This window comes from Trachypithecus francoisi, unplaced genomic scaffold (assembly GCF_009764315.1).
Source record: "Trachypithecus francoisi isolate TF-2019V2 unplaced genomic scaffold, Tfra_2.0 Lachesis_group6, whole genome shotgun sequence".
In the NCBI taxonomy this organism is placed as follows: Eukaryota; Metazoa; Chordata; class Mammalia; order Primates; family Cercopithecidae; genus Trachypithecus; species Trachypithecus francoisi.
In genome coordinates this window covers 72,023,949-72,048,431 of record NW_022681471.1, presented here as the reverse complement: position 1 = coordinate 72,048,431, position 24,483 = coordinate 72,023,949, and the positions used below count along the sequence as shown (strand labels likewise).

The 24,483-nt window shown below is 48.9% G+C and overlaps 1 protein-coding gene and 1 long non-coding RNA gene across 2 annotated transcripts in view; one reads left to right on the top strand and one right to left on the bottom strand.

Moving 5' to 3' along the window:
• NLGN3 (neuroligin 3) overlaps positions 1-17,213 on the top strand; it is a 28,445-nt gene extending 11,232 nt beyond the window's left edge. The window contains 10 exon segments of the mRNA XM_033201311.1: positions 762-911; positions 10,319-10,504; positions 13,182-13,361; positions 13,364-13,402; positions 13,405-13,969; positions 15,266-15,276; positions 15,279-15,360; positions 15,362-15,535; positions 15,537-16,036; positions 16,039-17,213. Of these exon segments, the coding sequence (XP_033057202.1) occupies positions 762-911; positions 10,319-10,504; positions 13,182-13,361; positions 13,364-13,402; positions 13,405-13,969; positions 15,266-15,276; positions 15,279-15,360; positions 15,362-15,535; positions 15,537-16,036; positions 16,039-16,271 (2,120 nt within the window). The 3' untranslated portion in view covers positions 16,272-17,213.
• Positions 8,501-24,483, bottom strand: part of LOC117077622 — a 37,139-nt gene continuing 21,156 nt past the window's right edge. Inside the window, exons 3-4 of the long non-coding RNA XR_004434814.1 lie at positions 10,059-10,153; positions 8,501-9,722 (exon numbers count right to left, since the gene is read on the bottom strand). This is a non-coding gene — a long non-coding RNA (uncharacterized LOC117077622). The remainder of the gene's footprint in view (positions 9,723-10,058; positions 10,154-24,483) is intronic.

Genomic DNA, 24,483 nt, shown 5'->3' with positions numbered 1-24,483 from the left:
GCCTGGGCTTGGGAGCAGCTGCTTGATGGTCCCTTGTTGAATGGCCTCTGGGGAGGCTCCATCTTCATCTTGGTGCTGACTGGGAGCAGGCTCTGTCATTCTTAGTTCTGCCCCATCCCCAATGCTTCTGGTTAAGTCTGCCCGGGGAGAATGGGGAAATGGGCACATGGCTAAGAAACCATGTCAACAAGGTTCCCCCCACCCTATCTCTGCCATTCACTCCCTTTCCCCACATCTTCCTTGTTCTCTCCCTGTGCCACCCCTTATTCCACCCTCTTGTCTCTGTCTGCACTGGGGCAGCTGCTGCCAATGGCCGTTTTTCCATGTAACTGGTCTAGTCTTGGGGGCTTCAGGGCTCCCCAGCTCCTGCTCTCTAAAGCCATGTCAGGTCCCAGGACTCCTGGGTGCCCAGGGCATCGACTCACCTGATGTGGCTAAAGGACCAGCCTTCCCCTTTCTGCTGCCCCCCGCCCCCAGGGCCCAGCCATGGCCCACTGAGGCCTGGCTATATCACATGCCTGGCTGCCTTCAGCTGGGAGACACTTGAAACCAGAGCCTTCAAAAACATCACTGAAGTCCCACTATCTCAGGCTGATGCTTGAGCTCCAGGTTGAGCAGCCTCATGAGTCCTGCCCTCAGGGATGGCGGTGGTGTCCTGGCACCTGGGATAGCTTTGCTGCCCGCACCCACCCCCCGGGCTGGCGGGGGTTGGGGAGGAAGGGCATCCCACCCAGCCTGTGTCTCACCCCTTCTCCTTGCAGACATCCGGGACAGTGGTGCTAAACCCGTCATGGTCTACATCCATGGAGGCTCTTACATGGAAGGGACAGGCAACATGATTGATGGCAGCGTCCTCGCCAGTTATGGCAATGTCATCGTCATCACCCTCAACTATCGGGTTGGAGTGCTAGGTATGGTTCCCTGTCTGCTGCCTGGAAGGAAGACTGGCTTCTCAAGGAGGGGAGGAAAGAATGCTAGAGAATTTAAAAACAGATAGCCTTGCTTCTCTAGCTGGTGCTAATAACCACAGTCAAAATGGTGTTATCCTCTGGCCCCTACCCAAATGCTAGGGCTTCCCCATATCCCCAGGCCCTTTCTTGGAAGTTTAGATGCCACTGGAAATTCAATTCAAACTTCACACCTTCTTTCAGGTCCCAAGCCAGGTCTCTGCTTCCCGACTTTCACTTGGCTGGGTTTTGTAGGATGCTTCAATTTTCCACTGTCCTGTCTTCACCTCTACCCACCCGCCCCACATCCCTAAACACCCCACACATGCACAGATATTCCTTCCAGTCCACTCCATGGCCACACACCTATTTACCTTCAGTGTTTACACATCCACCCCGCCATGCACCTGCAGGCAGACAGTGATTTCTCACTCACCCCCACAAAGTACACACACCTAGCCCCACATTCACATCTCCAGGCCCCTCACACATAAACACATTCTCCCAGCACTCCAGGTAACTCCATTCACATAGTCTCCAGAATACATATCCACATACCCACACGGTCTGTGTACTCCACATCTGCACCCCGCAGATGGCTCTCACCCTCTGCATATGCACATACACATGCTCATGTACTTCTCCCCATGTCTCTGTAGCCACATCTACACCCATACCCATGACGCATACACACCCACACTCACACTTTACCCCCGTATTTACAGCCCACACAAAAACCTACACCCTGCACATCCACGTCCACACCCAAACTCCACACATATACATCTTAAACGTATATAAATATTCCTTTCACCCACCCCGCACACATACCTGTACACACCCGTATCCCCCTGCACACCCCACTTCCACATCCACTTTACACACCCACCTACTACCACACACACCTGTCCCTATCTCCTCAGAAACATAAACCAACATTCCCCTTCCCTACATACATATACTCTTCCCTGTTTGTCCACACTGTCCCGCCCTACACATACACAGATACTACACACACACCATATCCACATCTACATACATCCCACATACTGCTCTTATGTCATTCCCCTACACACACACTCCCCCACACACACTCCCCCACACACACCTCCCCACCACACACTCCCCCACACACACTCCCCCACACACACACTCCCCACCACACACATCGCACATGCATGCATATACATGCGCACACTCTTCCATACACAGCCTGCATATGTACACCCAGCACACACTCATGCACTTCTCCCCTCACCCCACCCCACAATACATACACATCCGTGTACATGGGGCTGCACCTGTATACATACAGGCACACACACTCTACCCACGCCCAACGCATCCCCCAAGTCCCCCCACACTTCCTTACCCGTATATGCACACATGACACACCTTGTATCTCTCTGTGCATGTCCCTGCACACTCCCACCCATCACACACATACTCCCATTCATATGCGCTCATTGCCCAAATGCCCCTCATATGCACCCATACACTTCCCCACCCCCCCTTCTCTGCTGTGCACAAGCTTGTGTCAGTCATTTAGGCTGCCCCTGGACCCTGTACCTCCTTGGTGACCACCCATGCCTATCTATGGTGAAGGTCTGAGGTAAATGAGTGCCTCAGAGAGGGTGACTAAGCACACAGGGCCTGCTCATGCTCCCCAAGACCGGCATCCCTGTAGTGGCATGAAGAAGCCAACTTCTTCCTGGAGGAAGAGTTCAGCGGGAGTATAGGCTCTTGGTCAGGTCTGTAGGCATATGGGTGCTAAACCAGCAGTTAGGCATGCTTATTCCATGGCTAGTTAGGGGACACTGACGTTTTTTATTTTATTTTATTTCATTTCATTTTATTTAATTTTTGACCGGAAGGTCCACTCTTGCCCAGGCCAGTTTTGAACTCCTGAGCTCAAGTGATCATCCTCCACCTCAAGGGCCTTATTTTAATTTTTTTTTTTTTTTTTGAGGCGGAGTCTCGCTCTGTCAACCCAGGCTGGAGTGCAGTGGCCGGATCTCAGCTCACTGCAAGCTCCGCCTCCCGGGTTTACGCCATTCTCCTGCCTCAGCCTCCCGAGTAGCTGGGACTACAGGCGCCCGCCACCTCGCCCGGCTAGTTTTTGTATTTTTTAGTAGAGACGGGGTTTCACCGTGTTTGCCAGGATGGTTTCGATCTCCGGACCCCGTGATCCGCCCGTCTCGGCCTCCCAAAGTGCGGGATTACAGGCTTGAGCCACTGCGCCCGGCGGCTTATTTATTTTGCTTTTCTCTTTTTTTTTTTTTTTTTTTTTTTTTGAGACAGAGTCTTGCTCTGTCACCCAGGCTGGAGTTCAATGGCACTATCTTGGCTCACTGCAACCTCCACCTCTGGGTTCGAGTGATTCTCCTACCTCAGCCTCCTGAGTACTGGGATTACAGGCACCTACCACCATGCCGGCTAATTTTTGTACTTTTAGTAGAGACAGGGTTTCACCATGTTGGTCAGGCTGGTCTCAAACTCCTGACCTTAGGTGATCTGCCCACCTCAGCCTCCCAAAGTGCTCGGATTACAGGCATGAGCCACCACGCCTGGCTTTTAATTTTCTCTTGACTATATTGCTTTGTCAGTTCCAATCCCAGAGGTCCCGGGGCTGCATTTCACTTCTGGGTGCAGTTGTATGCACAGAATGGCAATCTTCTCTTGGCTTACAATTAATACTATGTGAGATAGGAAGGTACCTTTTTGGGGTTCAAACTGCAAAATGGTTTCCTTGAAAAAAGCAAAGTCTGTGTCCCCTTCATTGGCACCTGGGACACTGAATAGGGAGCATGCAGGCATTCATGCTGGTCTCCCCAGGGTCTGGTAGGCTTGGGATGTGGGATGTCATGGTTCTGCCCCTGCCCCTCTGTCTTTCTGCATTACCTCAGACCCATGGTGAGGCTCTTGTAAGCTGTTCTGTCCTGTTGGATCTCATGGTACCATGAAGGTGGCTGGAAACCCGCACCACTAGGGCCGCACACTTTCTTTTTTAATTAATTAATTAATTAATTTTTTGAGACAGAGTCTCACTCTGTCACCCAGGCTGGAGTGCAGTGGTGCAATCATGGCTCACTGCAGCCTTGACCTCCCAGGCTCAAGAGATCCTCCCACCTCAGCCTCCTGAGCAATTTGATTATGGATTACAGGTGTGCACCAACACACCAGCTAATTTTGTTTTTGTTTTTTTTTTTTTTGAGACAGAGTCTCGCTCTGTTGCCCAGGCTGAGTACAGTGGGCGGATCTCAGCTCACTGCAAGCTCCGCCTCCAGGGTTTACGCCATTCTCCTGCCTCAGCCTCCGAGTAGCTGGGACTACAGGCGCCCGCCACCTCGCCCGGCTAGTTTTTTTTGTATTTTTTAGTAGAGACGGGGTTTCACCGTGTTAGCCAGGATGGTCTTGATCTCCTGACCTCGTGATCCGCCCATCTCGGCCTCCCAAAGTGCTGGGATTACAGGCTTGAGCCACCGTGCCCGGCCTAATTTTTGTATTTTTAGTTGAGACAATGTCTCACTATGTTGGCCAGGCTGGTCTGGAACTCCTGACCTCAAGTGATCCACTTGCCTTGGCCTCCCAAAGTGCTGGGATTACAGGCGTGAGCCACCACGCCCAGCTGGGCTCCACAGTTTCTAGAGAGGAATGAACGTGCAAATGTAATCACAAACAGATATACAGACACATGTACATGGTAGTTCAAAGCCAAAAGTAATTTTGCTACTTTCTTTTCTTAGAGTGACAGAAAATACTCAACTCAGCTGCTTAAAAAAGTATAAACACAATGCTCCATTCTATAAGGTTTACTGGAAAATACAAAGAATATTAAAAATATGCTTCAGAGCAGCTAGGAATGAAGAAAGAGAGCACGGAAAAGAGGGCGAGAGACAGGAGAAAGCAAGGAAGAGAAGAAAAGGAGAGGACAGAGAGAGTCAGGGAAAGGAAGCAGAGAGGAGACAGAAGGAGAGACTTAGGATTTGGAGAGAGGTTTGGCATTTCACGTAGGATGTGAACTCTCCAGCGTCAGTTGGGAACTGTGTGCCGCACAGAAGGCTGTCGCTGGTGAGCATTCCGTATGATATCCTGATTTGCTGATTACTTCAGAGTCCTTCAGCTGCTCTAATCCTTAAGCTTCTACACCAGAAGTTCTTAACCTTTTAGGGGATCTTGGACCCTTTTGAGATTCTGATGAAAGCTCTGGACTCTTCCCTGGAACGATGCACACATGCGTGCACACACACACACAGACACGCACATGCTTAAGAAAACAATTTTACAGGGCGGGTGCGGTGGCTCATGCCTGTAATCCAACACTTTGGAAGGATGAGGTGGGTGGATCACCTGCGGTCAGGAGTTCAAGACCAGCTGGTCAACATGGTGAAACCCTGTCTCTACTAAAAATACAAAAATGAGCTGGGCATGGTGGCATGCCCCTGTAGTCCCAGCTAGTCAAGAGGCTGAGGCAGGAGAATCGCTTGAACCTGGGAGGCGGAAGTTGCAATGAGCCAAGATCATGCCACTGCACTCCAGCCTGGGCAACAGAGTGAGACTCCATCTCAAAAGAAAAAGAAAGAAAGAAAGAAAAAACAATTTTACAGATCCCTCTTAAGTTCATCCACAAAAATCAGGTTAAGAATTCACACTTGGCCGGGCGCGGTGGCTCAAGCCTGTAATCCCAGCACTTTGGGAGGCCGAGACGGGCGGATCATGAGGTCAGGAGATCGAGACCATCCTGGCTAACACGGTGAAACCCCGTCTCTACTAAAAAAAATACAAAAAACTAGCCGGGCGTCGAGGCGGGCGCCTGTAGTCCCAGCTACTCGGGAGGCTGAGGCAGGAGAATGGCGTAAAACCCGGGAGGCGGAGCTTGCAGTGAGCTGAGATCCGGCCACTGCACTCCAGCCTGGGCGGCCAGAGCAAGACTCGTCTCAGAAAAAAAAAAAAAAAAAAAAAAAAAAAAAGAACTCGCACTTGACAGCCCCCTGTCATTGGATAACCAGAACAGCACATCTGGGGGGCAGGAACATTCTTCTTTGGGCTTAAGCAGTTGATGATCAAACATTACTGAAAACTCAGAAGGAGTCGTCCTACACTGAGATTTGCTCAGAAGTTCCTCACCACTTCCTACATACCCTTCAGTTCCTGTTTTGGAACACAAATATAATCAATAAGCCCGTATTGGATCCTGGGTACATATAAGATGTTTTTGTCTCTTGACACCAGATGTAGAACATGGGTTTGTCCCTGATGCTTGGGAATTTTCCTGTGTAGTGCAGCCTTTGTTGTTTTGTTGCCCAAAGCATCCCAGAACAGGTGGCTCGTTTTGGATCCCAGTCACAGGCATTCATTCACTCTCCTTCTCATCAGCTTTCCTGAGCACTGAACTCATCAGGCGGATCACTCTAAGGTGCTTTTCTTTTTTCTTCTCTTTTCTTTTTCTTTCTTTCTTTCTTCTTTTTTTTTTCTTCTTGAGATAGAGTCTCGCTCTGTCGCTCAGGCTGGAGTACAATGGCGCGATCTTGGCTCACTGCAACCTCCGCCTCCCGGGTTAAAGCAATTCTCCTACCTTAGCCTCCCAAGTAGCTGGGATTACAGGCACCTGCCACCACGCCGGCTAATTTTGTATTTTTAGTAGAGACGGGGTTTCACCATGTTGGCCAGGCTGGTGTTGAACTCCTGAACTCAGGTGATCCATCTGCCTCGGCCTCCCAAAATGCTGGGATTACAGGCATAAGCCATCATGCCCGGCCTCTAAGGTGCTTTTCTAGATATCTTGGGTGATTCGTGCATGTTGAGAATGTCACAGGCTAATCCATGAATCCTCTCCAAGGCAGAGGGGTAGCTATTATTTGAGAAGGCCCCACTGGGCTTGAGGCCAACAAAGAAAGGGACTCCAGCAGGATATAGGATGTGGATATCCTGAGGCTGAGCAAGCAGGAACTTGCCACGTTTTTTACTCCAGGTTCCAGAATGAATCCTACGTGCTTGCTCAGGTACCCTCCAGGCAAACCGAAAACCCAGTAAACATCAAGTCTTGAGTGACACAAATATGGTTTTGTTACAATCTGCCAGATTCCCCCATCTTCTGTTGACGAGCAGTTTACTGTGAACTACAGTATAAACCTGGGCCCAGGGAGACTGGCTTCGATTTATTCTGACAGTTTATGGAGTTGGGTATTTCACCTTCATTCTCACATGGTTTCTGTGGATGGTGAGTTACTGGGAACTAGCAGTGAGTGACCTCTCCAGAATGCCAGATTTTGTGTGCTTGTGGTTGGTCAGGTTTGCTGTCACCTTCCTGAGCCTGTTGGAGATAGATTTTTTTTCTTCTCCTTTTTTTTTTTTTTTTTTTTTAAGATGGAGTTCATTCTTGTTGCCCAGGTGGAATGCAATGGCAGGATCTCAGCTCCTGCAACCTCCGCTCCCAGGTTCAAGCGATTCTCCTGCCTCAGCCTCCCTAGTAGCTGGGATTACAGGCATGTGCCACAGGCGTGCCTGGCTAATTTTGTATTTTTAGTAGAGACAGGGTTTCTCCATGTTGGTTAGGCTGGTCTCGAACTCCCTACCTCAGGTGATCCGCCGTCCTCGGCCTCCCAAAGTGCTGGGATTACAGGCATGAGCCATCGCGCTGGCCTGGAGATGGTATTTCAAGTAGGATCTTCGTGGAGTAGGGATCATTGACATGGCATCATCCACATGCTTCAGGTCCCCTTATCCAGAGGCTCATAGGATCTGAGGGAGCAGAGAGTGATGGTCAAAGCCTCCATCCAATCACCTGAGGTCAGGAGTTCATGACCAACCTGGCCAACATGGCGAAACCCCATCTCTACTAAAAATACAAAAATAGCCAGGTGTGGTGGCAGGCACCTGTAATCCCAGCTACTTGCGAGGCTGAGACAGGAGAATCACTTGAACCTGGGAGGCAGAGGTTGTAGTGAGCCAAGATCGTGCCATTGCACTCCAGCCTGGGCAACAAGAGTGAAACTCCTTCTAAAAAAATAAAAAATTAAAAAAAAAATATCCTCCATCCAGCCCTTTCAGGCCTTTGTTCCTAACCCAGGAAACTGATACATGTTGGAGAAGTCTGCTCTACTACATCCAAATGCAGGCTTTGCCTGCTGATCAGGGCAGACATGTTTGACACATTTCAGTAAATGATGCCTTGGAAAAGGCTGAAGCCAAGACCACTATTGCTAAATGAAAGAAAAGGAAAGGAGAATACAGGGGAAGGAGAGAGGAGGGAGGGAGGACTGAAAGAAGGACAGTGATTTCTGCCAGAGGGTCCCAAGGCTTGGGCAGCTGGGTTGGATCATGGTCAACAGAGTTGGGGTTTTGAGGGATTTTTTTGTTTGTTTGCTTTTTTAGAGATGGAGTCTCATTCTGTCCCCCAAGCTGGTGTGCAGTGGGGTAATAACAGCTCACTGCAGCCTTGACACCTAGGCTCAAATGATCCTCCAGCCCCAGCCTCCTGAGTGGCTGGGACCACAGGCATGCACCACCACAACTGGCTAATTTATTTTGTTTTAAAAATAAAAGGAGACAGGATCTTGCTACACTGGCCAGGTTGGTCTCAAACTTCTGACCTCAAGTGATCCTCCCACCTCAGCCTCCTAAAGTGCTGGGATTGACAGGCGTGAGCCACTGTGCCTGGCCAAGGTTTTAAGACTCAAAGGAGCAGTTTCAATTTCTGAATGGTCCACGCAAAGGAAAAGCTGGTTTCCTTGTCTGGAAGAGCAAGGGTTCCTTTGTTCATCCTCATGCAGGCTTTTTCTAATTCATTCTCATTTCTCCTCTGGAACCTGGGGCTAAAGAGGACTTGTGACTAGGGCCCGGGAGAAATAACTAAGTACTTTACATACTTAATTGTACCAGAGGTAAATTAATAACACACTTGAAGAGGATGAGATGAGCTCTTTTGCAGAAGCTAGGTACAGAAGGACTTGAGAAAGACAGTGGTGAGGCCTTGTGACTGCTTGAGTCTATTTGAATTCAGCCTCTGCCTGTGGACTGCAAGGACCACCAGAGGAACTCCCCATGAGCTCTGGGAGCCTTCTCCAACATGGCCTCTCACAAAGTTGATTCCAGGTGCTGTGAATGAGCTTTTAACTGGGGAGTAAAAAATACTGATCCAAGTGTGGGTTTCCAATGTGTAGGAGCTCCACAATTACCCACCTCCAAAGACTTCTTCCAAAAGCCTATGGCAGGAGAAGACAGAGCCTTCCAACGGACCCAAGGATTCAGGGAAGAGAGATGAAATAAGGCCGCAGGATCAGTCTAAAATGGAAGCAGAGTAGGGGGGAATATAGGACATCTCTGTGGGATAGCCAGCAGGTGGGCAGGAAGGTAGTCTCCATGGCAACAAGTCTCCACAGCAGCAAATCCCAGCAGGTGGGTGGGAAGGTAGTCTCCATGGTGACATGTCTCCTCAGCAGCAAATTCCAGTGGGGGGCGGGAAGACCTGTTTCTGTGGTAACGCACTGCGCTACTTTCCTATTTCTCCACCAGATGAAAAAGATGGTCTGATCCAGTGGTTTCTCAACTTTAGCAGGTGTCAGCATCACCTGGAGAGCTTGTTAACACAGATTGCTGGCCTCACCCCAGGGTTTCTGATTCGTTAGGTCTCCAAGGGAGGGAAATGAGGACCTGCCCTGAAAAAGAGGGGAAGGGGGCCATCGAGGCCCCAGAAAGAAGTGGAGAGGGACTGATTTGAGCAGGAAGGCCAAGGAGAGTTTAGGGATTGTTGCCTCTTGGGATCATCTGCACTTCCTTTGGAGAGAGAAGAAAGGGGAAAGAGGAGTAACTATAGAGCTACAATGTGCTGAGCATGTTATAGATGCTTATATTCGTTTTATCCTGTTACAGCCCTGTGAGGTATTTGTATCCCCATCTTACAGAAGAGGACACTATGGCTCAGAGATTTTAAACTAAGTGCCCAAGGCTACATGGCTAAGATGTGATAGAGCCAGGATTCAAATCAAGGACTGTCTGACTCCAAGGTTTCCATTCTATCTTGCCAGATGTTAGGGTAAGGTCCTCAATAGTACCTCAGAGCAGAGAATGCTGAGTTCTAGACATTTGCAGTTTCTGCAGTTTGTCTCCTACCTGGAGGCATCCACTTCAAATGGTCTGCAGACCCCTCCTTCCAAGCTGGAGAACAGGTGGAAGGCAGGGAGCTGACCCCTCCTCTGTTGACGATGCTGGATATCGCAGAAAGGAGCACTGGTTTAAGTTAGCTAGGTGGGAAGAACTACGCTGCGTGCTCATTCTCTATCCCCACCTCCCCTGTTGACCCTGCCTGCCGTCATCACCCAAATCCTCCATCCCTCTGCCTTCATTGTCCTCATGCTCTTTGTCGAATCCAGGTTTCCTGAGTACTGGAGATCAGGCTGCCAAGGGCAACTATGGGCTCCTTGACCAGATTCAGGCCCTCCGCTGGGTGAGCGAGAATATTGCCTTCTTCGGGGGAGACCCCCGCCGGATCACCGTCTTTGGCTCGGGCATTGGTGCATCCTGCGTCAGCCTCCTCACGTTGTCACATCACTCAGAGGGTGAGTAACTCATGGGGCAAAACATGAACTAGCCAAGTGCTGGCTGCCCAGCGTGCTCCATCCATGCCCCCAGGGCATCCAAGGGAATCGGCCAGCTCTCTTCTACCAGCTTGTATCCCTTTGGCAAGAATGGAAGAGAATGTTCCTCTGGGAGAAGTACTTCTCCCAAAGCTGGAGAGGGAAGGAAGAGAATCCCATTTATGTCCCGGGAAAGCAAGATTCTCCTTCTGATGTGGGAGTCTTATCTGTGGGAGTGGGAATAGAACAACTGTCCCCTCAGAGGACAAGTTTGACAGGGGTTGGGGGGGATCTTTCAGTATGGGAAGGACATGTTACTTCACAGTAGAGATATAGGGTGGAAATTGGTTTCTAGGTCTAAGAAACACCATTCTCTGCCTTTCTCTCTGAAGAACAAGTCTGTACAAGAGGGGAAACGTCCTAAAGGGGAAAGTGGATCTGAAATGAGAGTCACTAACCCTGAGGTGGGCTCCTTCCATAGGACAATGGTCTATTATCGGACTCCAGACCTCTTCCCGGACTGTGCAAGCTGCCGGGGAGATTTTCATTTTTGGCCTCTTTCCTTGTGGGTGTCCCTTTGCCAGTGACCCTTCCAAGAGAGCAGAATAGGTCCTTTTTGCTCGGCAGGAAATGTTTTCTCCACCTCTGGACTACAGGGAACATTCTATCTCTGAGAGGCAAAGCTGAGCTTCTCAAGAAGGAAAGATCTTCCTGAAATAGGTGCCCTTTTCTGAAGTAAGGAAATCTGTGAGCGAGGATGCTTTCTTTCTTTTTTAATTAAACACTAACCCCCTGAGTTAGGGACATTCTCACAGGAAGACTTTGTGTCTCTCTGAAGAAGTTCTGTCTCTCTGAGAGAGAAGAACCACCTTCTTTGACCTAGAAATTCTCTTTGCCCCTCCAGGGACTACCATGGTGAGGGAGGACTCAGGTGGGATCTGCATCTCTAAAGAGAGAGACTGGTGTTCCTAGGTGACCAGAGTGGGAACAGGAATCTCCCCTTTTTCCCAAAGGAGGGTGAAATGACAGGCTGCAAGGGTGCCTTGGCCTGAAAAAACGTTCTGTGCCTCCTCTGACTGGGGACTCCTCCCCCAGGAAGAAGAAAGCCTTTCCTGGAGTGGTGCTATGCTTTGTCTCATAGGGGGCCTGTGTCTCTGGAGGTTTACTTTTTTTTTTTTCTTTTTTTTGAGACAAGACCTCGCTTTGTCCCCCAGGCTCTGTCTCCCAGTGCAGTGGTGCGATCACAGCTCACTGCAACCTCCGCCTCCCAGGCTCAAGTAATCCTCTTGCCTCAGCCTCCAGAGTAGCTGGGGACTACAGGTGCATGCCACCATGCCCGGCTAATTTTGGGGAGAATTTTTTTTTGTAGAGACAGGTTTTTGCCACGTTGCCCAGGCTGGTCTCGAACTCCTGAGCTCAAGCGATCCGCCTACCTCGGCCTCCAAAGTGCTGAGATCACAGGTGTGAGCCACTGTGCCTAGCCAAGGTTTGACTTCTTTAAAGACCTGTTCTCTCTGTTTTTCTGTAATTGATGCATGGAGAATAATCTTTGGGAAAATGAGGCTGTCTTTTAAGTAGTAATCTATCATTTCTTTCCCTCTCTTTCCACTCATGCAAACGGCTTTCTCTTAAAGGAATGGAATTGTGTGCCTAAGGGACAAATTCTCCCTTGGGAATGTTGGGGCCAGGGAGAGAATGATATCCTTTTTTTTTTTTTCTAGAGGGGGAAAATTATCTTCTTTTTGAGTTTGGGGGACTGGTTCCCTCTCTGCTGGGGGAAAATCTGAATTTGAATTATCAGTAGCTTCAGATAAAAGGAAAGTCTCTGCCAGGTGCGGTGGCTCACGCCTGTAACCCCAGCACTTTGGGAGGCCAAGGCAGGCGGATCACCTGAAGTCGGGAGTTCAAGACCAGCCTGACCAACATGGTGAAACCCTGTCTCTACTAAAAATACAAAATTAGCCTGGCGTGGTGGCGCATGCCTGTAATCCCAGCTACTCGGGAGGCTGAGGCAAGAGAAATGCTTGAACCTTGGAGGCAGAGGTTGCGTGGAGCCAAGACCTGCCATTGCACTCCAGCCTGGGCACAAGAGTGAAACTCCATCTCAAAAACAAAAAAAATAGCAAAGTCTCAGTGGAGACCACAGACGGGGAGCACAGATTCCCTGGAGACTTTCAGACCCTAAGGCCTTTGCCCTTGGGCTCCTTCCCCAAACCCTCAGAATGTGGGGCTCTTGCCTGCCTGCATTTCTCATCTCTCATGAAAAAGACTCCTTTGTGGTGCAAGTGCCAGCTCCCTGGTGGTGCGCTGGCACAGAGCTGGGCCCAGCTGGGCAGGAAGCAAGAGGGGAAGACAAGGAGAGATAAAGAGAGGCGGCATAAGGGGGCTAACGTCTGGGATTCAAGGGGTTAATTCTTCCTGACATTGCCTTAACCCCTAAGTTACCAGTCATTGCACCAGGACAGGGAAGGGATGGAGGAAGCTGTCAAGGAAGGGGTTCAGCAACCCCTTCTTTGGCCCTACCATCCCCTGCCAAAAGAGTTGTTCCCCCTTCCTAGCCCATTTAAACCATGGGGCAGCCTCAGTGACAAAGGAATGAGGGGATTTATGGCTATGTATGACACGACAGATCTGACCTGGTGCTACCTGTCTTCTGTAGGACTTTTCCAGAGAGCCATCATCCAAAGTGGCTCTGCTCTGTCCAGCTGGGCTGTGAACTACCAACCAGTGAAGTACACCAGCCTGCTGGCAGACAAAGTGGGCTGTAATGTGCTGGACACCGTGGATATGGTGGACTGTCTTCGGCAAAAGAGTGCCAAGGAGCTGGTAGAGCAGGACATCCACCAGCCCGCTATCATGTGGCCTTTGGCCCTGTGATTGATGGGATGTCATTCCTGATGACCCTGAGATCCTCATGGAGCAGGGCGAGTTCCTCAACTATGACATCATGCTAGGTGTCAATCAGGGTGAGGGTCTCAAGTTTGTGGAAGGGGTGGTGGACCCTGAGGATGGTGTCTCTGGCACTGACTTTGACTATTCTGTCTCCAATTTTGTGGACAATCTGTATGGCTATCCTGAGGGTAAGGACACCCTGCGAGAGACCATCAAGTTCATGTATACAGACTGGGCAGACCGTGACAACCCTGAGACCCGCCGTAAAACACTGGTGGCACTCTTCACTGACCACCAGTGGGTAGAGCCCTCAGTGGTGACAGCCGATCTGCACGCCCGCTACGGCTCACCTACCTACTTCTACGCCTTCTATCATCACTGCCAGAGCCTCATGAAGCCTGCTTGGTCAGATGCAGCTCATGGGGATGAAGTACCCTATGTTTTTTGGGTTCCTATGGTAGGCCCCACTGACCTTTTCCCCTGCAACTTCTCCAAGAATGATGTTATGCTCAGTGCTGTCGTCATGACCTATTGGACCAACTTTGCCAAGACTGGGTAAGGAGAAAATAGGGTTTTTTTCTTCTTTGAGACCCCAGCATGCCCTCCCCTCCGCTCCTCTAGCTAAATCTCTTCCATCATATCCCTTCCTAAGATGTTCCCAAAATCTTGCTTGGAACCCCTTCACTCATCTTCCTACCTCCCCTTCCTGAGTCTTTCATGCCATTTTTCCTTCCTTCAAAAATGTTGTTGAGGCTCAGAACTCAGTTAGTATCGGGACTAGGAAGGAATGAGAGTTACTGGAAGAACTATGAGATTGAGCCAGGCCCAGTGGCTCACGGCTGTAATCCCAGCACTTTGGGAGGCCAAGGCAGGCAGATCACTTGAGCCCAGGAGTTCAAGACCAGCCATGGCAACATAGAAAGACCCTGTCTCTAAAAGAAAAAGCATTAGCCGGGCATGGTAGTGTGCACCTGTAGTCCCAGGTACTTGGGAGGCTGAGGTGGGAGGATCGCTTGAGCCCCGGAGGTTGAGGCTACACTGAACTGTGATCATGCCACTGTACTCTAGCCTGGGTGACACAGCGAGACCTAATCTCAAACACACACACACACACACACACACACACACACACACACACACACAAACTACAGGATTCAAGGTTAGCTGGTCAGAGGTCATGCGAAATAGGAATGCGGTACTTCAGAAAGAGCCTTCAGGGCCAGGCGCGGAGGCTCACACCTGTAATCCGAGCAGTTTGGGAGGCTGAGGCAGGCGGATTGCCTGAGCTCAGGAGTTCGAGACCAGCCTGGCCAACATGGCGAAACCCTGTCTCTAATACAAAAAATTTGCCAGGTGTGGTGGCAGGCACCTGTAGTCCTGGCTACTTAGGCAGGAGCATTGCTTGAACCCAGGAGGCAGAGGTTGCAGTGAGCCGAGGTTGCACCACTGCACTCCAGCCTGGGTGACTCTGTCTCAAAAAAAAGAAGAAAAGAAAGAAAGAGACTTCAGGTTCGGCAATTTCTGCTTGCTTAATAAAGAAAGAAAGAGCCTTTATTAGGGGGCTCCTGGCAAAACTGGGCAGCTGAAAAGATTGATAAATGCTCAGTAGCATGTGCAAAGAAAAAAGCATCTATAGCCTTAATCTTAAAGGATGAGTGCCGGGAAGGAGGAGATAGGAGTTCAGGCCCTGGGGAAGAAGCAAGTATGGGCAGAGCAGGGGGGGACCCTGAAAAGATGGAAACGGTGGGAAGTTCTGAACTGGGAAAGAGGATTGGCTGTCACAGGAAAAATGCGGGGCCTTTTCCTCAACCAGATAGAGTGGTGACCCCAGATTTCCATGTGGTATTTCAGGGATCCCAACAAGCGGTCCCCCAGGACACCAAGTTCATTCACACCAAGGCCAACCGCTTTGAGGAAGTGGCCTGGTCCAAATACAATCCCCGAGACCCTCTACCTTCACATCGGGCTGAAACCAAGGGTCCGAGATCATTACCGGGCCACTAAAGTGGCCTTTTGGAAACCTCTGGTGCCCCACCTATACAACCTGCACGACATGTTCCACTATACGTCCACCACCACCAAAGTGCCGCCTCCGGATACCACCCACAGCTCCCCATCACCCCAGGCCCAATGGCAAGACCTGGAGCACCAAGCGGCCAGCCATCTCACCTGCCTACAGCAACGAGAATGCCCAGGGGTCCTGGAACGGCGACCAGGATGCAGGGCCACTCCTGGTGGAGAACCCTCGTGACTACTCCACTGAATTAAGTGTCACCATCGCCGTGGGGGCCTCCCTCCTGTTCCTTAACGTTCTGGCCTTCGCTGCCCTCTACTACCGTAAGGACAAACGGCGCCAGGAACCCCTGCGGCAGCCTAGCCCTCAGCGGGGAGCCGGGGCCCCGGAATTGGGAGCTGCTCCAGAGGAGGAGCTGGCAGCGTTACAACTGGGCCCCACCCACCACGAGTGTGAGGCCGGTCCCCCCCATGACACGCTGCGCCTCACTGCGTTGCCCGACTACACCCTGACCCTGCGGCGCTCCCCAGATGACATCCCACTCATGACCCCCAACACCATCACTATGATCCCCAACTCCCTGGTAGGGCTGCAGACATTGCACCCCTATACACCTTTGCTGCAGGGTTCAACAGTACCGGGCTACCCCACTCACACTCCACTACCCGGTATAGCTCCAGCTCAGAGCACAGCCAATCTCCCGGCTCCCTCCCTCCCAGATCCAGGAACACATGCACACACACACACACACACACACACACACATGCAGACACACACACGCACACACATATATGTATACGCACGCACCCACACCCTACAGCAGCTCCACCCGCACAAACATAGACAGATGTGGACATGCACCCGCATGTACAAAAACACAAATACGGAAGTAAACCTGAACAAACCCTTTAAATGGGGACGCAGATGAGTCCTTGGGAAACCGAGGACCCATGAAACAGCAGCTGAAGCCAGCTCCCTGAGCCTGACCACAGACACTCCTGGGGGGCCTGAAAGCAACAGCTGGACACCCCCTTGGTGCTCGCCTTCGCCTCTCTTGAACTGCACCACCGACCAACTCCAGACTTGGGAGCTTTAAAGAGCAGAATAGCTCTTCCTCCCCAGGACTTGGTCTTTTTTCTGGGTCTTGTTTTGTTGATTTTTCTTTTTTAATTTTGGAACAAATGCTTTTCCAACCTGTGAGTGCTAAGAGGCTCTGGAAGGGAGGGCTCTAGGCCCGAAGGTCTCTCTGGCTCTAGGACCCCCAGTGCTCACACAATCAGACCAAGGAACGGGACCCCCAGGAAGGAAACAGATTCAAGCAAGACCATGGGGTGGAAGGAGAAAGGGGCTAGCGCTGGATGGGGCTGGAGGGCCGTAGGGGAGAGATCTCCAACGCTCTCTGTGTCCGTGTGGAGGGCTGCAGAGCCTGCAGGGTGACTTGCCAACAGCGTTGGCAGCGTTGGCCTGGCCAGACCAGGGGACCTTAGATTTGGTGAACAAGGTACTACGGAAGCCACATTACTATTGGGCCCCCAGGTCTGATCTGGGTTTTGCCTCTGCCCTTGGGGAAATGCTATCAGAAATTCACCCCATTTTCTTTACAGTCTCTTTTGTGTCTGTCATTTCTCTTTCAAAAAGGCGGTGTTTTTGTTGTTGTTGGCTTTTTTTTTTTTTTTTTTAAAGAAAAGTTCTTAAAACTAACGGAAACCCATGGAGTTTGTCCTTTGTAAAAATTTTAAAACAGTGTCTTGATATAAAAATAAAAAATCCAGTTAGCACTCCCAACCTGCCTCCCTTGCACAGGCCTTGCCCCAGCAGACCTCCAACAGGGTGCCCCTGTGGGCTGGGATCAGGCAGTCTCCCCCTGCCGCCTGTATCTTTAAGCTGATATGAGTCTGGGCTGCCTGTGCGGGGTTGGGCGAGGGGGTTGGCGGCCCCTGCGTGAAGGCCTCTCCAATCTTAATCAGGTTGCTCTTCCCATCCCCTGCCCTCAGCGCGCTGGGTTCCTGCAGCTGAAGCCTCCTCTCAGCACTTCAGGCCTCGTAATGAAATGGCAAAAATACTTCCTTCCTCCTCTGCCACCGCTGCGGCCTCCTCCTCCTCTTCCTTCTCCTCCTCCTCCTCTGCTGCAACCACCCAGCCCTCACCTTGGACTGGGGGCTGGGAGGAGTTTTGACCTCTAACATGCTGAATTCTTTCTCCTATCTGAATCCAGTGCAGGCGTCAGACGTGGACTCCCTGGCCTTGAGTGACTGACAGAGCAGGGGCCCTCTCCTTCCTCAGGAATACTTGTTTGCTGCTCTGTGAATTAGAACTGGAGAAAGTCCTTGGGGCCCTGGGAGCGATTTTTCTACAGGATTGTGATCAGTGACTCCCTGTCAACCCTGGGGCATGGATTCAGTGGGGCCCCACAGGGTTAGCATTATGGGATTTCATATTATTCTCAGTGACTTGAAAGACTGAACTGGGAGTATGCTTGGCAAGTATGATAGTTGGGTGGGTTGCTGATACCTCAGAAAGCAGGAATAGAATTCTTCAAATGACCCTGACAAAATGATGGAGATGAACCATCACAAGCAGGACCATGTTCAGAGAGGACGAACACAGGTAGTGTGCACAAAGACCAAAACCCAGAACTAATACACTAATATGGCACACTGGAGAAGGGAGATGGGCAGTGATTGACTTGACACAAGTATAGTTAAAAAGAAGAACTGGGGAGATGGTGTCAGGGTACATCACAAGTGAGTCCATGGTGTAAAACTGCTTTTCTCCCTCCTTTCCTCCCACCCTTCTTTCCTTTCTTTTTTCCAAAACTAATGTGGATCCTGCATATAGTAACAAAAACACAGCATGGAGGAGCTGAGAAACCATCCAAGTGTGAGTTTTAGAACCAGAAGTCACCTGAGAGTCATCTAGTCCAACCCATTTATTTATAGTTGGGGAAATGGGCCCAAAAAGCCCGTCACAGTTAGTATTAGAAACAGACCTAGGATGCCACCCAGCACTACATGACCCTTGCCACGGTCCCACTCAACTTGTTCCATTCTACTTGCCATTGGTCATACCTTTCAAGGCATGATGGGTCTACCTTTGGCCAACACATTTTTAGCATAAGTGGAAAGCTAGAGAGGATCTGGAGAAGAGTATAAATAATGCCACAGGACTGGGTGCTGTGTGTGCGTGTGTGTGTGTGTATGTGTGAGTGTGTGTGTGTGATCTAGAAAGGAAAAAGCTGATGAGGTAACATTCAATGGTTGTAGAGCACCTACCATGTGAAAAGTGTGCTATACCCATCTTCAAAATTTAACTCCTAAATAAGGACAGAGCTGATGACCTGTTCTCCATTTCTTTTGAGAATGATAGAGGGGAAAATGAGATCAAGTGACATACAAGGAATAACTTTGCTATGAATAGGAAATGATCACAAGCACCTAGTGAGGCCTCAATAACTTGCCAAATTGAGTGAATGGCTACTAAGGGCAGCACTGGTATTTCTCATCTTCCTGAAAGCAGAGGCTAGATTATATGCCTTTTTTTTTTTTTTTTTTTTTAAACAGAGATGGGGTTTCACCATGTTGCCCAGGCTGGTCTCAAACTCCTGGGCTCAGGCAATCCTCCCACCTTGACCTCTCAATTGACCTTTTGAAGTCAATTCAGAGTCTTTGTTCTTTTTTTTTGTTTTGTTTTGTTTTGTTTTGTTTTTTGTTTTTTGTTTTTTTTGAGACGGAGTCTCTCTCTGTTGCCCAGGCTGGAGTGCAGTGGCCGGATCTCAGCTCACTGCAAGCTCCGCCTCTCGGGTTCACGCCATTCTCCTGCCTCAGCCTCCCGAGTAGCTGGGACTACAGGCTCCCACCACCTCGCCCAGCTAGTTTTTTGTATTTTTTTTTAGTGGAGACGGGGTTTCACCATGTTAGCCAGGATGGTCTCGATCTCCTGACCTCATGATCCGCCCATCTCGGCCTCCCAAAGGTGCTGGGATTACAAGCTTGAGCCACCGCGCCTGGCCCCAGAGTCTTTGTTCTTATGTTCCATCTTTGATTGATCCATTTGAGATATTACGTGGCCTCCTATTTAAGACCATACCTGGCCTCCCGTTCTGGAGTGGGGAGTGTACCTCCAAGTTAGGAGGGCTCTCTATTTTGGGATGATTTAGACACTCCTCTCCTCTAAGAACTCAAGGCGCCATAGCAAAACCAGCTCCAATCCTATTAGGGACCCATCAGTGAGAGATTACAATTGGTCTTCACACTTTTGAAAGGTCTAGGTGGAAGAGGTGATCTCCAAGACAGGCAGGATTTCAATCTAATTGACAGTCAATTCCATGCCCATGTAGCTTCAGGTTCTCAGCCCTGTTGCTGACAGCTGGCCCTGGGCCCAGCTAAAAAGCCCAGCTCCTTGTTTGAAGTGAAGTTGAGGATATACTTGGATTTTATTTAACATTACAAAAAGCATTAGTGCCAGGATTGGGTCAGTCCACATCCCTAGATATTATCTGGTTTCTATTTTAGTCTTTTAAGGAGTGGACACAGCTATCACACGATCTGAATTTGTAGTGTGTGTGAAGGGTCAGAGGTTGGTCCCTGGAAATCTCCATAGCTTGAAGTATGGTTACCAGGACCATAGGCTTGGCCCTGTGCTAGTTTACATACTATGGGGGATAGAAGAACCCGGTTGCGTACCGTCAGGAAAACAAAACGGAACCACAATCAATGAATGAAATGCATGTGCTTCAATTATATGGTAAAGGTTAAAGGGATTGAAGAAACTGTAAAAAAGGCTATGATGGGATCGGAGTGGGTGGGTGGATAGAGTAGTGGGCATTGGAGGGAAAACACAGCCAAATCATGGAGATGAGAAGGTCTAGTGTGCTTGAGGGGACTGGCCAAAATGGTGGGAAATCAGCTTGGTGAGGCAGCTCATGAAGATCTTCACAGCAGAAGAGTTTGGCTACTATTGAATGAGTAACTGGACACCCTGATTGAACTCTTTTGCGAATAGTTTTACGGGGAACAACAAAACCTCCTCAGCTCCTCTTTCACTCCTTCTCTTCTACAAGGAAAAGGATTTTCACACTAGAAAGGACAAGGTGAACACCAGAGAGAAGCTCCTGAAGGCAGTCTAGTCCAAGAGAGACATAAGCTGCCTGAGTAATTCCATTTCATTGTCTGAGTCAGTTACATCCCAAGGCACTTAAGGACTTGCAGCTCAAATTGCAGGGCAACGGTGGTGGCCCTGAAAACCCCATGGAGAAGGGAAGAGATACGTGCTGCAGCCTAGAGATGGGCAAATATGGCCCCACTTTGACAGATGGGAAAAGGTAAACTAGATCAATACATTTGATATTGATGGAGGGCAAGATTCTGGGACAGATGATTAAAGGATGGTTGGTGAGCACTTACAAAAAGAAGCAACGATCACGCAGTCCCCACAAGATTCAGGAAAAAAAAAATAATGCCCCCTGGGTTAATTTCCCTTGACAGAGTGACCAAAGAGGTAGAGGAGGGAAAAGTTATCACCCACAGCATATCTGGAGTTCACCAAACATTCTCTCAATGCTTTTGGGACAACATGTACACATGTGGGGTGGGTAAAGGTAAACCTAGGCGAATTCTTAACTGGTTGAATGACTACATACAAAATAGTTCTGTTTTAATGTCATAGATCAAAGTTACGAATTACACAAAGTTGGTAAAGTCCCTTATTTGAACTTCAAAATGTGGCAGTACAAATGTAAGATGTGAGAGATGTGGCTTAGAGGGGTTTTAGAGTGAATGAAAGCTTATGAGTTGAAAGTGTGGTTTGGTTGCTATAAAAAGTATTGTGACCTTGGGCCATATTACTAAGAGTACAACTTTCAGAACAAAGGAGGTGATCATCTTGTGCTACTCTGCACTGATCAGACCACATCTGACGCCCAGTGTTCAGTTATGAGCACCAGACTTCAAGGGAGATGTTAACAAAAGTATATCCAGAGAAGAGTGAGAGGACTGAAGAATCCCAGGAGAAATCTGTCTACTGTCAGTGAATAATTACTGGGCTCACAGTAGATTTGTTCTGCGTGACTTCAGGGCTCCAAGATCTAATGGACGGAAATTTAGGAAAGCAGATTTGGGTTCAACATAAGGAAGAGCTCTTTTTCCTTCCTTTTTTATAATGAAAAATTATAAAAAGTTTCAGCTCTTGATTCCAGCCTCTTGAAGTCCTTTAAAATGTACTACCAACAGTTTCAGAAACAGAAGAAAAATGTCCTAATCCCAACATCAAAACATAAGCATTTTGCTGTGTTTGGGAAGAGCTTTCTAGTTTAGTAGTACTCTCTGCAATTAAAATGGACTGCCCCTAAAAGTAGGCAGCTCTCCATCACCAGAAATATTCAAGCAGGGACTCCATGTTGGTGATGCAAAGACGATTAAAGCATCTGATAAAGGACTGAACCAGATGACCTTTAGGGTTACTGAGATTCTATCATACTTGAGCTGGAAGGTCTCATGGTAGAGTATTCAAGAAAATATTTCTAGAGCCTACGTGCAAGGTGAGCTGGAGGAGAAAAGCCTGAAAGCAGGATAATAACTAGTTCAGAGGTACTACTCTGAGGGCTACAACTATTTCGCCTCCAACCACCACCCCCCCGACTTGAATTTCCAAATTATAGTGTCAGAGGAGCTTTAGGCTAGGTGCGGGGCTCATACCTATAATCTCAGCACTTGGAAGGCCGAGGGGGGGAGGATCTCGAGCCCAGGTGTTTGAGACCAGCATGGCAACAAAGGAACACTCTGTTTCTAAAAAACAAAGAAAATAACCAGGCGTGATGATACATGCCTGTGGTCCCAACTACTCAGGAGGCGGAGGTGGGAGAATCACTTGAACCCAGGAGGTCGGGGCTACAGCGAGCTGTGATCGAGCCACTGCACTCCAGCCTGGGTGACATAGAGAGACCTTGACTCAAAAAAAAGGAAAAAGAAGAAGAAACCTTACTGGTTACCTAGTTCCCCTCCCTTATGATCTGGTGCTTTATTCCCTTCTGCAATCTCTTTGCCAAGTAGTATTTTGCCTGTTTAAATATTAAATACTTCCATTGATAGGAAATTCTTGTCCTCCCCAAAAAGACTAGTGCATATTATAGCATCTAAACCATATGAAGTTCTACCTTATGTTGATTCAAAATCAGCTTTCCCACAGCACCCACCCATTGCTCCTGATTGCACGCTGTACAAAGCAAAACAAGGTGAATCCCCCTTCTATATGAGGAATCTTCCAATACTTGTATTGTTTTCTCTTTTTAATTTTTTTATTTATTTTAATTATTATTATTATTTTAGATGGAGTCTTGCTCTGTCATCCAGGCTGGAGTGCAGTGGCGTGATCTCGGCTCACTGCAAGTTCCGCCTCCCAGGTTCAGGCAATTCTCCTGCCTCAGCCTCCCGAGTAGCTGGGACTACAGGCACACACCAGCTAATGTTTGTATTTTCAGTAGAGACTGGGTTTCACCATGTCGGCCGGATGGTCTCGATCTCTTGACCTGTGATCCACCCACCTAGCAGCTTCCAAAGTGCTGGGATTACAGGCGTGTGCCACAACCCAGCCAAAATTTTTTAAAAATATTTTATAGAGAAGGGCCTCGCTATGTTGCCCAGGCTGGTCTCCAACTCCTGGGCTCTTGTGATCCTCCCACCTCGGCTCCTAAAGTGCTGGAACTGTAGGCGTGAACCACCTTGACCTATCCCAGTATTTCAAACCTGTATTTGAAAACTGGATCCTGAACCACCATCATCACCCTGTTGATCCCTACTCCAGGTTAAATAGCTCCAGTCATTCACACACAGTGATTTTCAAGTCTTCCCAACTCCTGGTCTCTTGCTTTTGTGCATGCTCCAGGTTCCGAACATCCCTGTTCATATATGGTAATCCAAGGCTAAAGACAATCATCCACTGTGGTCTAATGAGCAGACAGGAAAGCAGAACTGAATCTCTCCCATCCAGACCCTAACTATTAGCATTTGGGGCAGCTAGTGTCAAAAATAATGAGGTTACAATTACCCCAAACACTTAAAACCTTTTCACATGTCTCTCTTAACTTGCACTTAAGCATTTGGTTTTTAAAAACTTGATTATGAAACTGTACATTTCATCTTCCTCGTTCATTATGGACTCTTGGGTTCTTTCGAAGCCAGCTTCTGTCATTTGCAAATTTGATCAGCGTGCCATCAATGTCCCATCCAAGTCATTAATTAAATTATTGGCTAGGCAAAGGACCTCCCTCCAGGCTGACAAAGATCCATTAGTCACCAGCTGTGAATACACCCAACTGTCCTGTCTTCCCCACATTTTTCCTTCTTATCTACAAGGACATCTCACGCCAGGGCATTCTTCAACAAAACAAGATTGCATTTTGAAATTCTTTTTGGAAACAGGGAGTGGGGAGGAGAAGGGAGTGGGAACGAAAGGAGTTTGACCTTTAGATCTTCTCCTCCCTTCTCCCCAGCCCCCAGGATGAGCCCTGTGCCTTCAGTCTCCAAGAAGGAATTTTCCAACTAACAGCTCAGATGTAGAAAGTTGAAATAACTGGACTTAGGGTCAGAAAACATGCATTCAGATCCATCTCTGCCTCTTCCTAGCTGGATGACTTGGTGAAGTGTTTAACGTCTCTGAGTCTGTTTGCTCATCTGTAAAATAGGGACAGGCGATTACACCTACCTCACAGGGTTGTTGTGAGGATTAAATGAGATGTATGTGAATGTGCTTCAGAACCTTTAAGTGTTATACAAACGTAAGATATTATTATTATGACCGAATGCCTACTGTGTTCCTCAGTATAGGCTATAAAAAGATAAATACGACATAGTCTTTGCCCTCAGGGAGCTCACAGTTCTGTAGGGGAGATATATTCACAAATAGCCATGGTATAAGTACAACAGGGCAAATGGTCCAAGTTGTTACAGTAATTCAGAAGAGGGAGCAGGCCCTTCAGACTGGGGGGAACCAAAAGAGAGGCTTCAAAGAGTTTGATCTGTACCCTGACAAATGGGATGGATCTGACAGATGGAAACACGGC